Below are 18566 nucleotides of genomic sequence, written 5' to 3'. Positions count from 1 at the left end.
TGTTTACTGTACGGGCTGTGTGTTTGGATAGGCATAAGTGACTAATATAAACCTACTTTAGAACAATTATTCTGATTGGCTTACAGCGATAATCTATTTTTGGTTGACGAATGAAATTATTGTTATCTTTGTATAGAAATCGATTCCATTCCCAATTCCAACATGTCGGACAAGTCGTGAATGTTGGATGAACTATTTTGTGCCTTAGCGATCTTGTCCGTCCATGACAATATTGATAGAGAGAATTATTGTAAACTTATATTTTAAGACTTAGACAACAGTTCTGTAATGTAAAATGGCTCAACAGAAAAGAGGATGGAAACTTCGTAAGTATATTCTGGCATGTGTCAGTGAAAATATAAAAAAAGGACCTTTTTTTCGTTTATTGGTGCTCCAGATTGAGAACTACTTTATTTTCGTGATTCTTTCTTATGTTCACTTCTGATACTGACACGATTTGTCTCCATTTGACTGACACACACCTTTCTTTTCCTCTCTAGCCAGTTTAGGTAGTTCTTAGAGTTGATACAATTTCAGAGTGGATTTGTGAGACAGAGTTTGACTGTGAGTGTGATAGTAGTAGGCCTAAACTGTAAACCTATTTCTAATAGCCCATTATTACTAAAATTAGGATTGATCTAATTCTTAGCTTGCTTGTTAAGCTTTATATATATATATATAATCGTCAGAGATAAAACTATCAAATACTAATTTAATATCTTGTGCTTGGTAGGATAAAGCAGACAATTTTATCCCTAACTTTTTATTCTATAGCCATGTAACAAAGTGTTTGATCTGTATGGGAGGTGAAGTGCTGGTTTATAAATGTATAACCTATTCAAGCCCACACTTCTGAAAAGTTTTTTCAAAATTAATATTTATGTGATGGATAGATCCTTGGTAAAACTCATCAATTCTTACAATATAGGCTTTACAACAAGTAAACGTTGAGATATCTTGTTTTTGTTTTTTAAAGACATGTTACTTTATCTTGCTTGATACTGCTGCTATCTCCAAATGAAACTTTATACCAAAACTATTTAACCTAGACTCTAGAAAGTTACTGCTTATCTGTAAGCTTAGAATCAGCAAAATGTGTTACTGCACATCTATTCTTGACCCATAGAGGCACAAGTCAAGATATGTGGGCAAGGTTTTTTGATGTTCTCAGTTCAAAGGATCAGTTCAAATATTTTTTGTCTTGGAAAATTACCTCAACAATGGATGGAATAGCTCGGCTTATATGCTCATTTTTTCTGAAAGTAAGCTGGCATAAGCTTACAAGCTTACACAATCTGAAAACAGAAATATTTTAAGAGAAGCCAGGTTATGATCGCCAACTTATTAGTATTGAAGATAAAACAATACTGTTGTTTTGTTTATTTGATATAAGCTTATATTAGCTTGTGACTATACAGTATGAATACAGTATTCGACACCTTCCCTAAGGTTTTTTAAGAAAATTGTGACTTGAATTATATCTACTATGCTATCAGTTTGCATAAAGCTAATTTATGAGTAATCCTTCTAAAGCAGCTTATATCATTGTTTACTGTATTTTCAGAGGAATTTTTGGCACATGGTGCCAATGTACAATGTCTCGCATTAGGCCACAAGTCAAGCAGAGTTATGGTATCTGGTGGAGAAGACAGAAAAGTCAATCTGTGGGCAGTTGGGAAGCCAAATTGCATCATGGTGAGTAGCTATGGATTGTTGTTTTGTGAAAATAATGGCCTAAGTCAATCTTGCATAATTCAATTGTGTTATGTCTGAAGTTAAGATTCTTATTTTTTTGAACAAGATAGATTTTTTCATCATCATTCATTTATCATGCCAATCTTCCGTACTTTAAGGGACTGATTTTTTTTACCAACCATAGTCTCAGAAACGGGAATATTTTAGCTAAGCCGATCTGTAATAGTGTTCACAAGGATATCTATGTTTGAATGTTAAAATGACAACTCGTCAATTTAAGATACAATTTGTGATATATAGAAAAGACATATATAGAAATAGTGAGTAAAATTTCTAGTTTGAAGTATTTTTAGAGGAATTTTCGATTTTCGTACATTTTTAGTACTTCAGAAGACTATTTACAGATATTCGAATCAACCTCCCAAAATGGTGCACCTGTCCCTTTAAAAAATGTTGTATTTGTCCAAGTAAATTGAACACTGAATGTGATTGGTGCAAACTAGCTCGTTAGCTGTACTATTCCTAAAGTTGTGATACAATGATACCTTTATCAGTACTTATACAACAATACAATTAATTATGATAAAAACTTCATCTCAACAGAGAACGGATTAATAATATTCGTTAATCATTATTCATTGGTACAATCAGTGGCGAAATATTATTTCATATCTACATTTTCTCCTGCAGATGGTTTGTGTATATTATGACAACTTAAATAATGCGAGTGTTTTTGGCATCATATGACTGATCAAACCTTTTGAATTTTGAAGAGTATTAAGAGAAAGCAATATCATAGAATCACAGAAATGGCCTGGTTTTTAATTTTACATTGGCAATTATTTGTTCAAATTCAGTTTTTATGGTTCCCAGTATGGAAATTTATAATCCATAATAATATACCTTTTGTGTGCTTTGAGCATATTACTTGCCTCTTTCACTTTTAACACTAGTTGGGTAGCAAATTATTAGTTTAGAATCAGTGCAAATTTTGAGAAGAATGTCTACAAGCTTTTTCTTGAGTATTACATGAAATGATGATGATGTGTTAGATTTAGCTTTTATGAAATCAAGTTGTAGTATGTAACCATGGACAGGTATTTCACACAAAAATATGTCAAGCATACTTAACCCTCAGAAGATTTGTTTAAAGTGGTCTGAATTGTTGTTGAATTAAAGAAGAGTCCAAGTGTATCAAATTTGCTAGTCGTATTTGTCAAAGAAATTGTCATCTAATTAGTTTTAATAGGTTTGACTGACTGACAAGACCCTGAGAAAACAGTAGTGGACTAACTAGTAAAAACTATGAACTGGATAACAAAGGTTAAAAGTGACATCATCAAATATTAGCAGACGGACAGTAAGCTGACCTTTTCTTAGAGTACAAGACATCTCAATGAAATCCTTTAAGATGGTTTGAAAAAACTGAAAAATTCCTTTTCGTGCATATCATATTTGATTTCTACAGGTTTTCTAAACTTGTATCAGGAACACTTCGATCTGCACCATTCCAATGTATAGTCATATGCCTGTGGTTTTGTATTTCAACTAAATCTAATCGTTTTATGACATCACCATTGCAAAATAACATCTGAAGACCTTTGTGATAGTGATGTTAAGTTTTAGCTGTATTGCATGAACTACAGACTGAAAATTGAAACATTGGTGCAAATGGCTATAACACATATGAGATTGAGAAAACCTCCTTAATTTTCTATATATCATGACCGTTTGATTAGTTTGAGAATCTAAACTGATGAAACTGTGAGATGCGATGTTGTTGAGATATCTCATTTGATGTTTTCATTTGTCAGTGGTTTGTAGAAAACTCTAGAGATTTGACCAACCAATGTGGTATTTGGTCAAGTTAAAAACAACACATTACTCTTCATGTAATAATCCATGTTTAGAATTCGCTTCTTGTGTGCATAAATTGCACATTGTAAAAAATAAGATGTTTAGAGTTGAAGCAGGAGAGTAATGTGTTGAATTAATTGTGCAGTTAGTGTTGACTAGTATTAAGTGACTGTATAAGTAAAGAAAGTATTGTTTATTTACCTAATGACTCAATCAATACCAGTATTCTAAATAACAGTTGACTGGATGTCGCAGGCTTTACAAAACTAAAACTAAAACTAACAGATAGCTCTTTCAACTTTATGAAGTATCAAGGCTGCCAGTAATATTTGGAAAAAGAAGAAGTGGTACTCAAGAAGTTTTTAGTGGCTTTTCGGTTAACCAATCCCCACTATGTTGCCTTTTTGTTTACTGATAATATTTGTGTGAATTGGGATATCACAAAATTAAAAGTGCTTTGTCTTAAGATTGACGCTGATATAAATATAATCAGCGGCACCACATTGCTATGAAGTCATTTTTTTTAAGTCTAATTTTTGTCAAAGTTAGTTACATTTTTAATCAAAGTTTGGGACTTTTTTGTCAAAGTTTGCGACTTTTTTGTCAGAATTTGAGACATTTTTTGTCAGAATTTGGGACTTTTTTAGTCAGAATTGGGGACATTTTTAATCAAACTTGTAATCAATTTGTAAGTTACAAACTTATCAAAACTTCTAAAATTGAAATGAATTGGTGCAGTATTTTTCAATTTGAAAAAATCCCCTTAAATATGACAAACATACTTGAAAGAAAAGTGAAATAAACTAGTTAGGTAGGTGGGACTGGCTAGTTCTCTAGTTGAAAGGAGAAGATTGACTTTGTATTCACCAAGTCACTGACAAGTTTGTGACAAGCTTATTACTTCAGACATATTGCTGGTTTTATTGTCTTCAACACATTTTTCTTGTGTGAACAAGTTTTTGTTAAATAGCCTCCAGTCCTTTTTTTAATATGGACTTTTTAATTAGTTTTGGTTTGATATTTATTATTGATAGAGACTGAAGAAATCTTTTCCAGCTAGAAGAAAACTTGAATACTGTTATCAAATTTGTAGGAACAAATGAAATATTTGGCTTCAAAATTGACTCCCAAAAATCATAGTTATAATAATAGTACTCTTTACAAAACAACTATTATATAACTGAAGATTAATTATAGCATATTAAGAATTTGAGCCAACTTTTAAATTTTTTGCCCAATTATAATCTTAAAGAAGATATTAAAAAAATTTGATTTGAGTCTTGAATATATGTAAATAGTCTTCAGAATTACTAGAAAATCACGAAAATCACTTAATTCCTTTAAAAAAAACTAGGAAATTTACACTTATACGGTACTGTTTTTTTTGTATCACTGAGTATCTTAAATTGATGTGTCGTTATTTTAACATTCCAACGCAAATAATTCTGGACACACATAGATTTGAAGGCTCAAATTTGTACATTGAGTTTTGAACACTATTGCTGATTGGCTCAGCAAAAAATTTCCTGTTTCTGAGAATAAAGTGTGATTGGTTAAAAAGGATGGTGCATCTGTCCCTTTTTGGCTATTTTTAATTAGAATTTTTCTGGATTCAAATCTTGAAAAATCTGAAATTTTGGACCAACTTCAATTTTTTTTATTTACAGACATTAACAGGTCATACAACAACTGTATCTGCTGTAAGATTTGGTAATGCTGAAGAAATGGTAGTTGCTGGCTCTCAATCTGGTGCATTAAAAGTATGGGATTTAGAACAGGCTAAAAGTAAGTATTAAATTCCAAGAGCTGCAAAAGTTGGAATTAGATGACTTTGTCCAAACTTTGTCACTAGCAATTTAAGCAGCAACAAAATTTGTAGTGAGTGATTGCTACTAGTACTAGTTGCTATGTAGAACATGTCATGTTTTAAGACCATCACAAAATTCTTAGAACAAGCAAATCTGCTTTAGATTTAGATGTCAGCCAATGTTATAATTTATCTTAATTCTTAATTTTTTCTATTTATAGTAATGAGAACTTTAACAGGTCATACAGCAGGAGTCAATGCCCTTGATTTCCATCCATTTGCAGAGTTTGTTGGTTCTGGTGCTCTTGATTCTAATATAAAAGTAAGCAAAAATTTCGATTCTTTAAAGATGGGTTCCCTTTTTTTTTCATTTATGAAAATGAAAATGCTGATATTTATATGAATAAAAAGTAGTGGTGTTTTAATGACTTGAAAAAATACCAGTCCATAATTAATTCATAATTAGCTAAATTAGAAGAGAATTACCAGCAGAATTGCAATGAGTGACCGATTAAGAAAGAAAAAGTCTTTTTTTTGTATATCTAGACTTTTACATGTACATTTATGATTAGTTAAAACTCTTAATTATATGCAAAAAGAACATAATGATATGATTAAGAATACATGATAATTCATTAGAAACACCAATTAATCAAATAGTTGGATGGTCTCCTTTTGTTGCTATACAGTTACTATGTTACATAGTCATCTAAACAATCATTAAATTTGTGATACATTTTATTTTACAGTTGTGGGACATCAGAAGAAAGGGGTGTATTAAAACATATAAGGTAAAAAGACTCTCTCTTAAAATTCACAAAATCTTTTTTCTATTGCTAATATTCATGAATACATAACAGAGTTTTCTTGACAACAAACAAATGTTACAATGAAAACTAATCAAATCAAATTATAACTTGTTGTTTTTAGGGCCATGCAAATGGGGTCAATTGTTTAAGATTTAGTCCTGATGGTAAATGGATTGCCTCAGCTGGTGGAGATGGCATTATTAAAGTAAGTCAGATTCAAATTTGAATCCAATGGGTCATAATCGTGCATGATTCATGATTTGGTAACTTTGTTTGCTTTTCAGACCTATATGCTTACATTATTTCACTTCGCTATTGTGTTACAATCTCCTTGCTAGTTAGATGTAGGGTTGGGTATCGAATACTGAATTGAGATCGATTATCGATGGCAGACTACCAATCTAAAATTGATTAATAATCGAAATAATTCAATTGTAATCACTAGATTAAAAACAAGCTGAAGGAAACCTATGTGGAAGAGATGACTACTTCTTAACAGGGACAGTGGAGAAAATGTAACTTTGACATATAATCGATTATGAAATTTGATAATCGACATTCAATAATCGAAATTCCTAGCATTGATAATAAATTATTTCAATCATTTTACACTGCCCTAGTTAGAGGTTGGCTGGTACATACCAATTATATATAAATAAGAATAGTCCACTTTAAAACTCGAATTTGATTACATAGAATATATATTGATAAGAATGATATGTTTTGTAGTTATGGGATTTGGCAGCAGGAAAATTGGTAGCAGATTTAAAACTACACCAGGGCCCTGTTAATGTTGTTGAATTCCATCCTAATGAAGTTTTATTAGCTTCAGCTAGTTCAGATAAGTATGTACTATGACATAATGATTTAAAGAATTTCATATTAGCTCAATGTATGACAACTTTCTGAAAAACAAACCCAGTTATCTTCTGGAAGGTTTGGGATTATTTGCCTTGATAGGTCAATGTATGCAATATCATTAGATTGAAAATAATAATTTTTCCTCAATTTTTATTTTCAGAACTGTGAAATTCTGGGATTTAGAAACTTTGAAATTAGTAAGCTCTTCAGACAAAGAGTCAAAACAAGTCAGGTATGCTTCTATTTTTCTGTTTTGTAGTTGTAAGAGTTAGATTGTTTAAATTGGTTAACGAAAGAAAACATGGTGTAAAGATTTCTTCTTAATTCCTGTTTTGTGAATGGCTGATACATTTCACTTGTGTTGAATGATTAAATATTGTTAAAATGGCTGCTGAATTAATCATTGAAACTATACTGCCTGTCATACTACCACCATTATTGGATTTCTACAAGAATTATTTTAGTTCAATTAAATGATTTGTATTCTATGATATATTGTAGTTCAATGTGGTTCCATCCAGAAGGAAAATGTCTGTATGCTGGAGCAGAAGACAGTTTAAAAGTATATGGTTGGGAGCCGTATGTTTGTTATGATAGTGTACCTCTTGTTTGGGGAGCTGTCTCAGATATCTCATTTAGACAAGATCAATTGGTAGGTTTTCTATTCTACTTATATTAGTTTACAATACTATAGTCCAGTCCAATTTAAAACATTAACATATTATAGTTTACTATTATATCAAAATGATTTTGCTTTTCAAAAATGAGACAAAATATTCCTCATTGCTTAGCTTTATCAGCATTGAATTTTCTTCATTGGATTTCTTGTCATTTCTACTTGTATGTTTTCTTAAAAATGTCTGAATTTATTGATTTCAGATAGGAGTAGCTTTCTCACAACTTAATGTCTCAGTTCATGTTGTTGATCTCAGTGTAAGTATTTGTCACTTTGGTTCAATGAGTTCACTCACTGTTTAATGCTGTATTTTTACCCCCATGTCCTATCAAGTATCCAAATCAACAATTTTAAGATGTGCTTTTGTCAATTTCAGAACAAGGAATCTATTTTCCAAACTTTATCAAAAAATCTTAAGGCTTCATACTCTATCTGATCTTTATTCCATCTCATTATAAATAAATAAATTAATTTCTTGTTATATAGAAAGTACGTCCAATGGGTGTGAATTCTGAACCAGATATTAGACCATCTTTATCAAGGTAAACATTATCAATATACACATAGTAAGATTATACTGAAAGAGGACTATAGTCATATCAACATTACTTCTGGTTGTATATATTAGATATTCTCTAGTGAGGTTTAAAGTTGCTCAAAACCAGATTTCTAGTCTTTACATTGTGACAAAACATTTAACTTTGATTATTATCACATTTTGAATATCTCAAGTATGGTGCAGAGTGGTCACTATTTTAACAGAACATTGTAGGATTCTTTGACAGTGTTTAATTATTAGGATGTGCAGTAAACACCAACTTTATAACATATATCAACTCTTGTGACCTCCTGCAGAGCTATGTCTAAGGTAGCTTGTGATACATATACTAGCCACCAGGAGTTCTTTTGGTTGATTTTGGTTACAACAAATTTATAGTTAAAGAATAATGTATTCTATATTGTAGTAGTGGAAGAAGAAGTTTTATGTCTGATAGACCACCAACATCTTCAGCTAGACAATCCAGGTATATTTTTCACATATTGCCGACCATATCTAAAATAATGCCAAGAAAAGTAATTCTCAATAATCAATACAAGTTTTTGACCAATTGGATTCCCAGTTTACTCATAACCTAAAGATACCATATCTTGGATATGTTTAGAAGTCTATTTGCAGAAAAGTAGGATGTAAAACTCCATACATTTCAAATCACTGTTCATTCTTTGGAACAAGTGATTTCATTGTATAATCTTATAAAGGCTATAATTTGATGAAATTAGTGTATGAATTGTGAATTCACTGATAAATTTCGAAAACCTAATGTTGCTATGTATTTCGTTTATGAAATTATTTATGCAAAATAAAGGCCAAATTTGTTATCACCCTTTGTAAGCAAATTCAGTTTGATGAAATAGTAAATGTAAAGAAGTGAATAACATTTATATTAATAAATAATATTTCGCATTTATGTTTTATTTTTCAATCAACAATGTGTACTGTTAATGGTATAAGATTATATATAATGTTATTCTAGTGTAAATAAAGAAGATGAAGAAAGTAGTGTTATGTCTGATAATGTAGAAGATAATAGAGCTGATATCCAGAATGAAGATGATTATAAAGAATTATTTAGAACTCGATCTAAAATAGGTAAGGGATTGTATAATGGTCCATAAATGAAATTTCTTGATGGACAAAAGCTATATGGATGCTTAATTTTCAATGACATCTAACATGTTCTATTTAAGCTGTATTGGAGCTCTAATAAACACCACACTGGCTACCAGCTTCTTGTGAAATCTTGATCTAAGACATTCTCACCTAGCTTTTTGATATTTATTGAAATTTTCCTTTCTTCATTTTGTTTTTTGATCTAAAAGCACCGGAAATTGGTGTTATTAGTTTGGGTAATGATGATTTGGGAACCATAGAGAAAGGTTATCAGTCAGTGTTAATATAGCTTTTTGTCCAAAGAGATATATTAAGTTGGTTATACTAACTTTAGAAATCAATAGTTTCTTGTGAAGTGCTACTATTTGTGTTATTAATTTGAACTGCATGAGAAGATTGTTTAAAATAGGTCTTGGTGATAATTAATGATATATGAATTCATATCCTTGAAGATTGGTTTCTTTATTTTTTAGTGTCAAATTAAGCAAACTATTTGATTAATTGGTGTATGTAATGAATTATCATGTAATCTTAATCATATCATTATGTTCTTATTGCATATAATTAAGAGTTATAACCAATCTTAAATGTCTGTGTAGGTACAGTCTGGAAAAAAAAAAAGACTTTTTGACCTTTCTTGATCTGTCAATCATTGGAATTCTGCTGGTAATTCTCTTCTAATTTAGTTAATTATGTATTAATTATGAACATGTGAGACAAACTGGTTTTTTTCCCAGTCATTAGAACACCTCTTCTTTCTATTCATATAAGTATTAGCATTTTCATTTTCATTAATGAAAAATAAGGGAATCTATCTTTAATATAGATGCTTTTATTCACATTTTCAATAGTTGGAAAACAAAGGCATGTCATATCTTTAATGACTGAACAGCAAGCAGACTGTTTACGTTTTTATTAAAGAATCTGAAATGTTGTAAAATATTTCAGTCAATGAAAACTGCTGTTGTACAACTAATCATGATCATAAATTATCAAAACTAGGTGAATTAGTTTATTAGTAAATATGTATATGTATACGTATATTGTCGGCACCCTGTCCCTCGGTCTGTCCGTCTGTCCGTCAACATTTGCTTGTAAACGCTCTAAAAATAGATTTTTTGATGGAATCAAATGCAATTCGGTATGTGTATACATATTCATAAAGCAAAGATCAAGTTCGAATTTGAGCTATTTTCGACCGTTAGAAGCAGAGTTATTGCCCATGCCCCAAAATCTTGAATATGCTATTACTCTCTTTGTTTTCAACCAATTTTGATGAAACTTAAAATGGATGTTATTGGACCTAAATCGAAAGGTTTGAGAAAGTTTAGTTTACTTCTGATTGAATTTAAGGCTTTTTCAAGATTTAGGCCTCATACATCAGTTTTAAGGAGTTATCGCCCTGTAACCTCTATACAGTAAGTGCTTCTATCAACATCAATTGCTCGTAAACACTCTAAAAACTAGAGTGTTTGATGGAATCAAATGAAATTCGGTATGTGTATACATATTCATAAAACGAAGATCAAGCTCAAATTTGAGCTATTTTCGACCGTTAGAAGCAGAGTTATTGCCCTTGCCCCAGAATCTTGAATATGCTATCTTAGTTTTCAACCGATACCATCCGCATGCCGTGGTGGGCGTATATTGCTGTGGTCCACTATCTTTTTATACGCCCACATCTCTCTATGTGGATGTATATTGTCCGTCAACATTTGCTTGTAAACACTCTAAAAACTAGATTTTTTGATGGAATCAAATGAAATTCAGTATGTGTATACATATTCATAAAACGAAGATCAAATTCAAATTTGATCTATTTTCAACCGTTATAAGCAGAGTTATTGCCCTTGCCCCAAAATCTTGAATATTTACCATCCGCATGCCATGGTGGGCGTATATGGCTGTGGTCCACTATCTTTTAGTCTGATTTTCAAAATCTTTTTAACTTTCAAAACATACCAAGTACATAAATGCATGCCTCCACTTTCGTTGTGTACATCCAATGTTAAAAATAACTAACATGAGTGTCCATTTAAACTAGAGAATAATATATGTGTTAAATATAAACATGTGAAGTAATTCACCATTGCAATGAACTGTTTTTGTTTGTTTGTTTGTTAGTTTGTTCAGTTGTTTATAATTTGCATCATGTTATTACAGCTAGATCTCCAGTACGTCATTCAGAACCTTTCAAACCACCCTTCGACGATGGTAAGAAATTTAGATCTCATTAACATATCAGCATCTCCATTAGTAAGAGACTTCTTTTTGTCTCATTAATGAGCCATTTTTATATGCTCAATTGAAATGGGGGACGTATATTGCCGTCAATTGTATCCGTCCGTCCATAATTACTCATAAACACTCTAGAAGACACAATTCATGACTGATTTTAACGAAACTTCTTATGGTTGTTTGTAATCACCCAAAGATGAACCCAATTGAAAATCAGAAAAATCTAAAAATATTTACTATGAGTTATTGCCATTGTTCTTGAAATGCTCGTAAACACTCTAGAAATTCTTGACAGATTTTGATGAAACTTGGTGTTATCACCCAAGGATGAACCCTATTGAAAATCAGAAAAATTGAAAAATAATTAGTGTGAGTTATTGCCCTTTTTATTATTGCCCTTTTTATTGAAAACGTGTTCAATTTTAGCTTGTAAACACTCAAGAAGGTTCAATTATTGACAGATTTTGATGAAACTTGGTAATATTATTCAGTATCGCCCCAATAAATTCAAAAGAAGTGTATGACTGAAGGTTGAATATTTCATACTGGTGATTGTTACTGTACTTTATTTAAAATTAAAGCGGCCAGTGGGCATATAATACTTTGCTTGGCAAGCTATCTGATAACATTTATGTGTCATATACCTTCAGCTTCTCAGCTTTTTCAGTCAATACAGTTAACTTTATATTTAACTCACCTGTTGAAAAAGATCAATTTTTACATGCCCATTATTTATGAATGTAGATTGTGTGGTCACCCAGATTGTATTGTGTTTTCTATCATTAGACTCTATATTATAGAGGCTACTCTAAATCCCTTCTGTGTGTGTCTAATGCGTCATGAACAACTGTTGATTTTTAATCAGATAACTTTGTCAATACATGCATGCTTCATGAGTATTCATCACTTCCTAAACAGGTTGATTTATCTTGCGGCTGCACCTAAATCATTTAAAATAATAATATCTCAAAATATTGTTAATACAATGAAAATTTTGTCTAAGAACTTGTACAGGTGTGGTTCTATTCACTTTGCCAAAAGTTGGGTGCATCAAGTATTTTCATAATCTAGATTGCAATTGATCTGAAAATTTTTTAAAATATCTGTAATAAATGAAACATTGAAATGTAAATAAAATTTTATAAAACCCAATGAATGATTTTCTGCTAATTTCTTTTCAGATTTAGAAAGAGAACCAGTGAAACAAAGTCCACGAAATGATGCAAAAAGTTCAGATGACAGAGGTCGAACAAAAGTGAGACGTGCTGGGAGTAAAAACACTGATCCCTTATCAGATAACCTTGACGAACCTAATCAGTTATCACCTGAAGAGAAATACGCACAATTAGAGACACAAGAAGAACGGAAGCGGCAAATAGCAGAAAAACAACGCTTACAAGATAAACAGAGATTAGCAGAAAAACAGAAAGAATTAGATAGACAGAATGAATTAGAGAGTGAAAGAAAGAAAAAGGAAGAAGAAAGACAAAGAGTGATAGATCAGAAACGTAAAGAACAACAAGATAGAGAACGTAAACAAAAACAACAACAACAACAACAATCTGTACCTGATAGAATAGAAGCACCCACTAATACTATTGCTGCCGAAGATTTTCTACCTGTAAGTTATACCACTGGCTTTTGATGAAAAAAAAATATGTGCAAGTTTAGGATAGAAATGTTAGCTACATCTAATGCAAAGTCTAAGTGAAGGGGACTGTAGCACTGTTGGTTAGAGTGTTGAAAACTTTCATGTCTGGTAAAGATCAGTGACCTGAAAGGATCCTACATGAACCTAAGCATTAGCTTTGTAAAAAAAAAAATGGCTGTTTCTTGCTTTTTTCTTCATCATTTGGGCTGAAATTGCCAGTGAAACTGCATTAATGTGGCAAGATGTCCAAATCTCTTACCACTAAAACAGATTTCTCTTGTTTAGGGAACTAAAATGGTGTCTTAAGTTGTGAAAATCTCACATGTTACGTCAATTGTTCAATGAAGATTAATTATGACGTTTTCTACTTTCATTCCTACCCTTGACATTAAACTTGTATTTTAATAATTTTAGGCTCATGCTACATTAAGTGATAATAATGCTCCAGCTAATATGTCTGAGAATGATTCATTAGGTTCTATAGATAAAGGTCATACAGCCATGTTAACTGTAATGTCTAGTAGAAGTAGAAATTTACAGATAGTTCGAGCTATGTGGACTTCGGGCAATACAAAGGTAAGTTTATCTTAACTTAAGAAAAAATCAATGACTGGGATTATAATGTTTGTTATGCAGGTCGTTTTCCACCAGACAATTTATTTTGTGCAAAAGCACTTGACAAATTGTGAAATCTATAGTTATAGAAGACACAAAATGTCAAATTTCAATAAAGATACCTACTAAGAAGAATTTGTATTTATTGACTTGTTCTTGGGAAACGAAGAAAAAGATCTCTGTAATCTGAAATTATTTTTACTAATGACTCAGACTGAATGTTATTCAGGAACATGTCACTTTGGTATATTGGACCTAATTCTGACACTTGTATTTTTATATTTTTTATAATTCTTGCATCAGATATTTATAATGCTAAATATTGTAGCAAAAAAGTAGAATCGATTCCTTCTCTTTTTTTGCTAAAAGGTGATATTGTTGGCAGGAAATTTTAGTAAATTTTATGAAACAGGTGCTAGTTTGAAAAAACTACTTTGTGCTGGAAACAGTCTTAAAGTAACTTATTGGTCTGATTTTGCAAAGAACCTACATAACTAAAGGTTAATAATGAAATGTAAGAGTAAATTATGCCTATTTATTGTAGACTGCTGTAGATTCAGCTATTAGTATGAATGATCAGGCTGTAATGGTAGATATTCTCAATGTTTTAAACTTTAAACCGTAAGTTGTTTATTTTGTTTATATATTTTACTTCACCCTATAACAATTAACATTGAAATTAAAGTAAATTATCCATAAATGGTTGATAATGGTTTACATTACAAACGAAACATCAAGTAGTGCCATTTCGTGCATCATAAATGAGAGTATTTGAATTGAACAAATAATTTTTGATTATTATTTCAGTACCTTATGGACATTAGATTTATGTAGTATACTATTACCGCAACTTAAAGATTTATTAAATAGTAAATATGAATGGTAAGTTAAGTCATTGGTGGATACTAAATAAATATTTTTTTTCCACAATATAATTAGTAATGCACTCTATGGAGGTCGCCATTTTGAATTGACAACCTATACTAAATAAACCCATTTGTCATGAATAGTGTAACACAAAATGATTTGTAACAATACATTGTGGGTGACTGCTTGAAACCTCGTATAACGATATATGATGTGGAATTACTTTTCGAGAAAAACTGAAAAAACTATTTGTACGCGTATTTTGTTAAAATCTTTTTTATTGTTTTTTTTTACTTTTATACATGGTTTTCATTCTTTGAAAATTTAAACCTTGTATAACAATTTGAGTACTCTGGCCTATTGAACCAATAACTCGTATAATAATACAGGTTTCAAGCAGTGACCCACGTAATGGGATCAATGGTTAGACACAGAAGACTAATTCTACTCTTGAAAGAACAATTTGATAACATGTTTATGTTAAGAATTTATTACTAGTTCAAGATGGGAAATATCTTGCACATTACGGAAAGGGAAATAATTTTTTGTGTTCTCCCTTTTCCCCAGTTAACCAGATTCTATTTGTCAATGGTCTTGTGGAACTGGCTCAATGGCAAAGTCATGGTCCTGGTTTGATCAATACTAAGTTAATGATATTATTTATATTTTAGTTATGTGACAACAACGTGTCAATCTCTGAAGCTAATATTAAAGAATATGGGACCAGTTATAAAAGCTAATATATCTTCAGCTCCTAGTATAGGTGTAGATATTTCTAGAGAGGAGAGGTAAGATTCTTGTCAAATATCTGAATATTATTGATTATAAACCATATTTTATATGAATTGTAATATCAACTTCAGAGTTTCTCTTAAGAAAATATACATTTAAAAATGTAATAATTTGATGCTAGCTTGTGAGTAAGCTAGCTCTGACTTAGCTTTTAGCTTTCATTGGAAACACAGTTACTAAAGTAATCCAGTTGCCAAACATATTAATATATTTGCCATTTATCTATTTCTTGCCTGCCTATAGCTAATTATTAATATTGATGGTGGAAATAAATGCTGATATTTTCTTTTGTAGACACCAGAAGTGCAATGCTTGTTATCAAACATTGATGGCAGTTCGTACTCTGATAGAGAAACGTCAGGCGATTCCAGGTAAACTAGGAAACATGTACAAACAACTTCAAATACTTATGGGAACATTGGATTAACTATAACTGCTGACTGACTGACTGACTGACTGATATTAGTTTGTCTCTCTGATTGTGTGAAGAATTGTGATCTGATAATAAACACTGACTGTAGCAACCATTATCACGTGTTCTATTTAAAGCCAGATCTTTAGCTCGTTCATGTATTACCAAGAATTTCAACTTACAACTTAGATAACGTGCCTGAAAAATGGATTTGGGAAAAACCAGCTTGGATACCCTTCAACAAGTTTGTTTTGCAAGTTTTAATACTATGGTACAATTTCTATTTCTCTCTTATGTTGGTTTTGGATAAACTAGACTGTTTCCTCAAAATATGTACCAGTTTGTGGTCTGCTGAAACAAATCAACGAAAGTGTCTCTTTGTGATCAGGTGTATCTCCTAATTGTAAATAGATTGACTATACTGTCAGATAATAGCCAAGATAATCCCAACTTTTTCCACCAAAAGAAAGCCATTCCAACATATATATTCTATAGTGTACAAAATGTCAGCAAGCATATCACCCATACAAATTGTATAACTTTTCTATTATCAAACCACATTCACTTCAGTAGAATTCTTACGGTTGTCAATTGATCCTGCTCATGTTGATTTTATTGTATTTGCATGTAAAAAGACATTAAAGAATTTGGATTAAATGACAACATTATGAATTGACATCATCTGGTGATAGGATTATATGTATTAGTTATCATTTGAGTATATTGAATTTTCATCCGTCTTAGAAGACCATTTAGTGAAAAACTTGCAGACTCTACGTCTTGTAGTTATTTTTGTCAGATGAGAGTTTTTTTTTAGTAATTTTCCACAGATCACAATGATATAAAACCCATTTTCTATGCAATTCTTTGCTGAAAATTTTTGAAAATTCATAGAAACATTTTCATTTTTTACAAAGCCAAAGTTTGAAGGATTTGATAAATGAATGAAGAAACGTGAATTTTGTGAGAAACAGAAAGTTCTAACTCGTCTGGGTTATAACTGAAAAAAGCAAGATTAAAGTCTGCAGTTTTCAAACTATTGACCAAAATGTATTTTATAAACAAGGGTGAAACAGGCCTATATTGAATATTATTGAGAGCGTTATTTTAAAAAACATATTTAGATTTAAAATGATGTAAATAAAAACAAGTTGGATGTTAAAATAGCTAATGAGCTAATAAGTCATTTACATTATTGCATTATAAAAATAGTACCCAGTACATGTATTGGTATAGGGCAATATGTCAGTTCTGTATTCTGAACTTAGTAAATATTTTTCTAAATTTGTGAATAAGATACTATATATTATTTAGTATGTATTGTTGTGAATATCTCATATCATTCTTAGTGTATTTCATGAATTTCAAACGTATTCAAAAAGAACAAATATGATGACCTTTCCAATTCTGGACATTCAATCTTTAATAGTGAGTACATTTATAAAAGAACCCTTTTTGGGGATTTCATGAAGTCATATGTAAGCTTTATGGTCTTGCTTTATGGTTTTAATTGGTAGAATTGAATGATCCTGGCTCCAAACTTTGTAATTCATTGAATACACTATATGAGTGACTAATTTGTGTGTATTTATTCCTTTATTGTTATTTTCTAAGCAATATATTATTTACTGTTTTTCAGTTGTGTGGCACTCTATTAGTAATACTAAAGTAAAATTAATATTTTTAGCAAAGGATATGAAATTCGATTTCAGTAATTGTCTCCCTTTAATCACATCTGAAGTTTTGTGTGTATTTGGAGGTAATTTAGAGATACCATCTTTGATTTAATGACCATACAAATCATTGGATTGGACATGTTCCAGTCATGTAAGACTGGAATTTTATATATCGGGTATGATTTTTGTGTTTTGTTTCCATTATGATGGTATCCATTGTAAAAGTGAGGCATATTAAAATTTACCCTTCAAATCTCTTACCATGATAAAGTATGAACTATCCTTACTAACATTAATGTTGGTGCATTTGAAATATTTTGTTGTGTTTAGTGAATTATTTCTATATATTTATATTTACCTCATATATTACGTCCAATTACCATACCAAATACCTTACCTTGTAAAATATATTTCAACTTTCAACACAACTATACATTATCTCACAGCTTTTTCATATTATATTTATACTGACAAGGGCAAATATGATGTAGGGATGTTGATTTGACTAGATCTCCCAGTAATGTTTGACTGAACTGAAATTTGCCAGATTAGTTGTGGTCATTTAGGATATTCGCATGTTTCTGTTTACTGAAAACATTAATATGTCAAGCTGTAAAAATATAAAAGCAATACACATGCGATGGCTTCACCAAAAATCTTATGATTCAAATTTATCACTGTGAAAAATGTATTACATGCCATTTATCTGTTAGTAATATTCTTTTTGAAACATGGGCTTTATTCACTTGTTATCTGAACATGTAGAAGGAAGAAGTGTGTATGAGCATATTTATGGCTAGCAGAGTCATTAGTTACATTTTCTCATGTCACTCAATCTTTTTCTTATTGATATCATATATTTTGTGTTTTGGTTTCAAGTATGTTGTATGTAATCATGTCAAATTAACAATCCATTTCTTATTTACGTTGAGAAATTC

At 30.8% G+C, this 18566-nt stretch overlaps 1 protein-coding gene across 1 annotated transcript; it reads left to right on the top strand.

Annotated features, from left to right (window-relative positions):
• The first annotated feature begins 153 nt into the window (after nucleotides 1-153).
• Nucleotides 154-16452, top strand: LOTGIDRAFT_191659 (hypothetical protein). Its single transcript, XM_009060234.1, has 20 exons — nucleotides 154-326; nucleotides 1565-1695; nucleotides 5220-5337; nucleotides 5581-5681; nucleotides 6109-6150; nucleotides 6290-6373; nucleotides 6898-7013; nucleotides 7190-7261; nucleotides 7531-7681; nucleotides 7909-7962; nucleotides 8192-8247; nucleotides 8671-8730; nucleotides 9241-9356; nucleotides 11541-11591; nucleotides 12974-13179; nucleotides 13729-13842; nucleotides 14426-14502; nucleotides 14689-14763; nucleotides 15420-15536; nucleotides 15835-16452. The coding sequence occupies exons 1-20, from the start codon at nucleotides 296-298 to the stop codon at nucleotides 15965-15967; spliced, it is 1905 nt and encodes a 634-aa protein (XP_009058482.1). The 5' UTR covers nucleotides 154-295; the 3' UTR covers nucleotides 15968-16452.
• The last annotated feature ends 2114 nt before the right edge of the window (nucleotides 16453-18566 follow it).

The sequence above is a fragment of the Lottia gigantea genome (assembly GCF_000327385.1).
Source record: "Lottia gigantea unplaced genomic scaffold LOTGIsca_41, whole genome shotgun sequence".
Lineage (NCBI taxonomy): Eukaryota > Metazoa > Mollusca > Gastropoda > Lottiidae > Lottia > Lottia gigantea.
Note: the sequence above shows the minus strand (reverse complement) of the source record. Positions and strands in the feature narration are given on the sequence as shown.

Bases quoted from the DNA above. Each gene is read 5' to 3' on its own strand.
- LOTGIDRAFT_191659 (XM_009060234.1), top strand. From the start codon at position 296: ATGGCTCAACAGAAAAGAGGATGGAAACTTC. The intron at 6,151-6,289 runs GTAAAAAGACTC...TGTTGTTTTTAG, and splicing joins GGTGTATTAAAACATATAAG to GGCCATGCAAATGGGGTCAA. The intron at 8,248-8,670 runs GTAAACATTATC...TCTATATTGTAG, and splicing joins ATTAGACCATCTTTATCAAG to TAGTGGAAGAAGAAGTTTTA.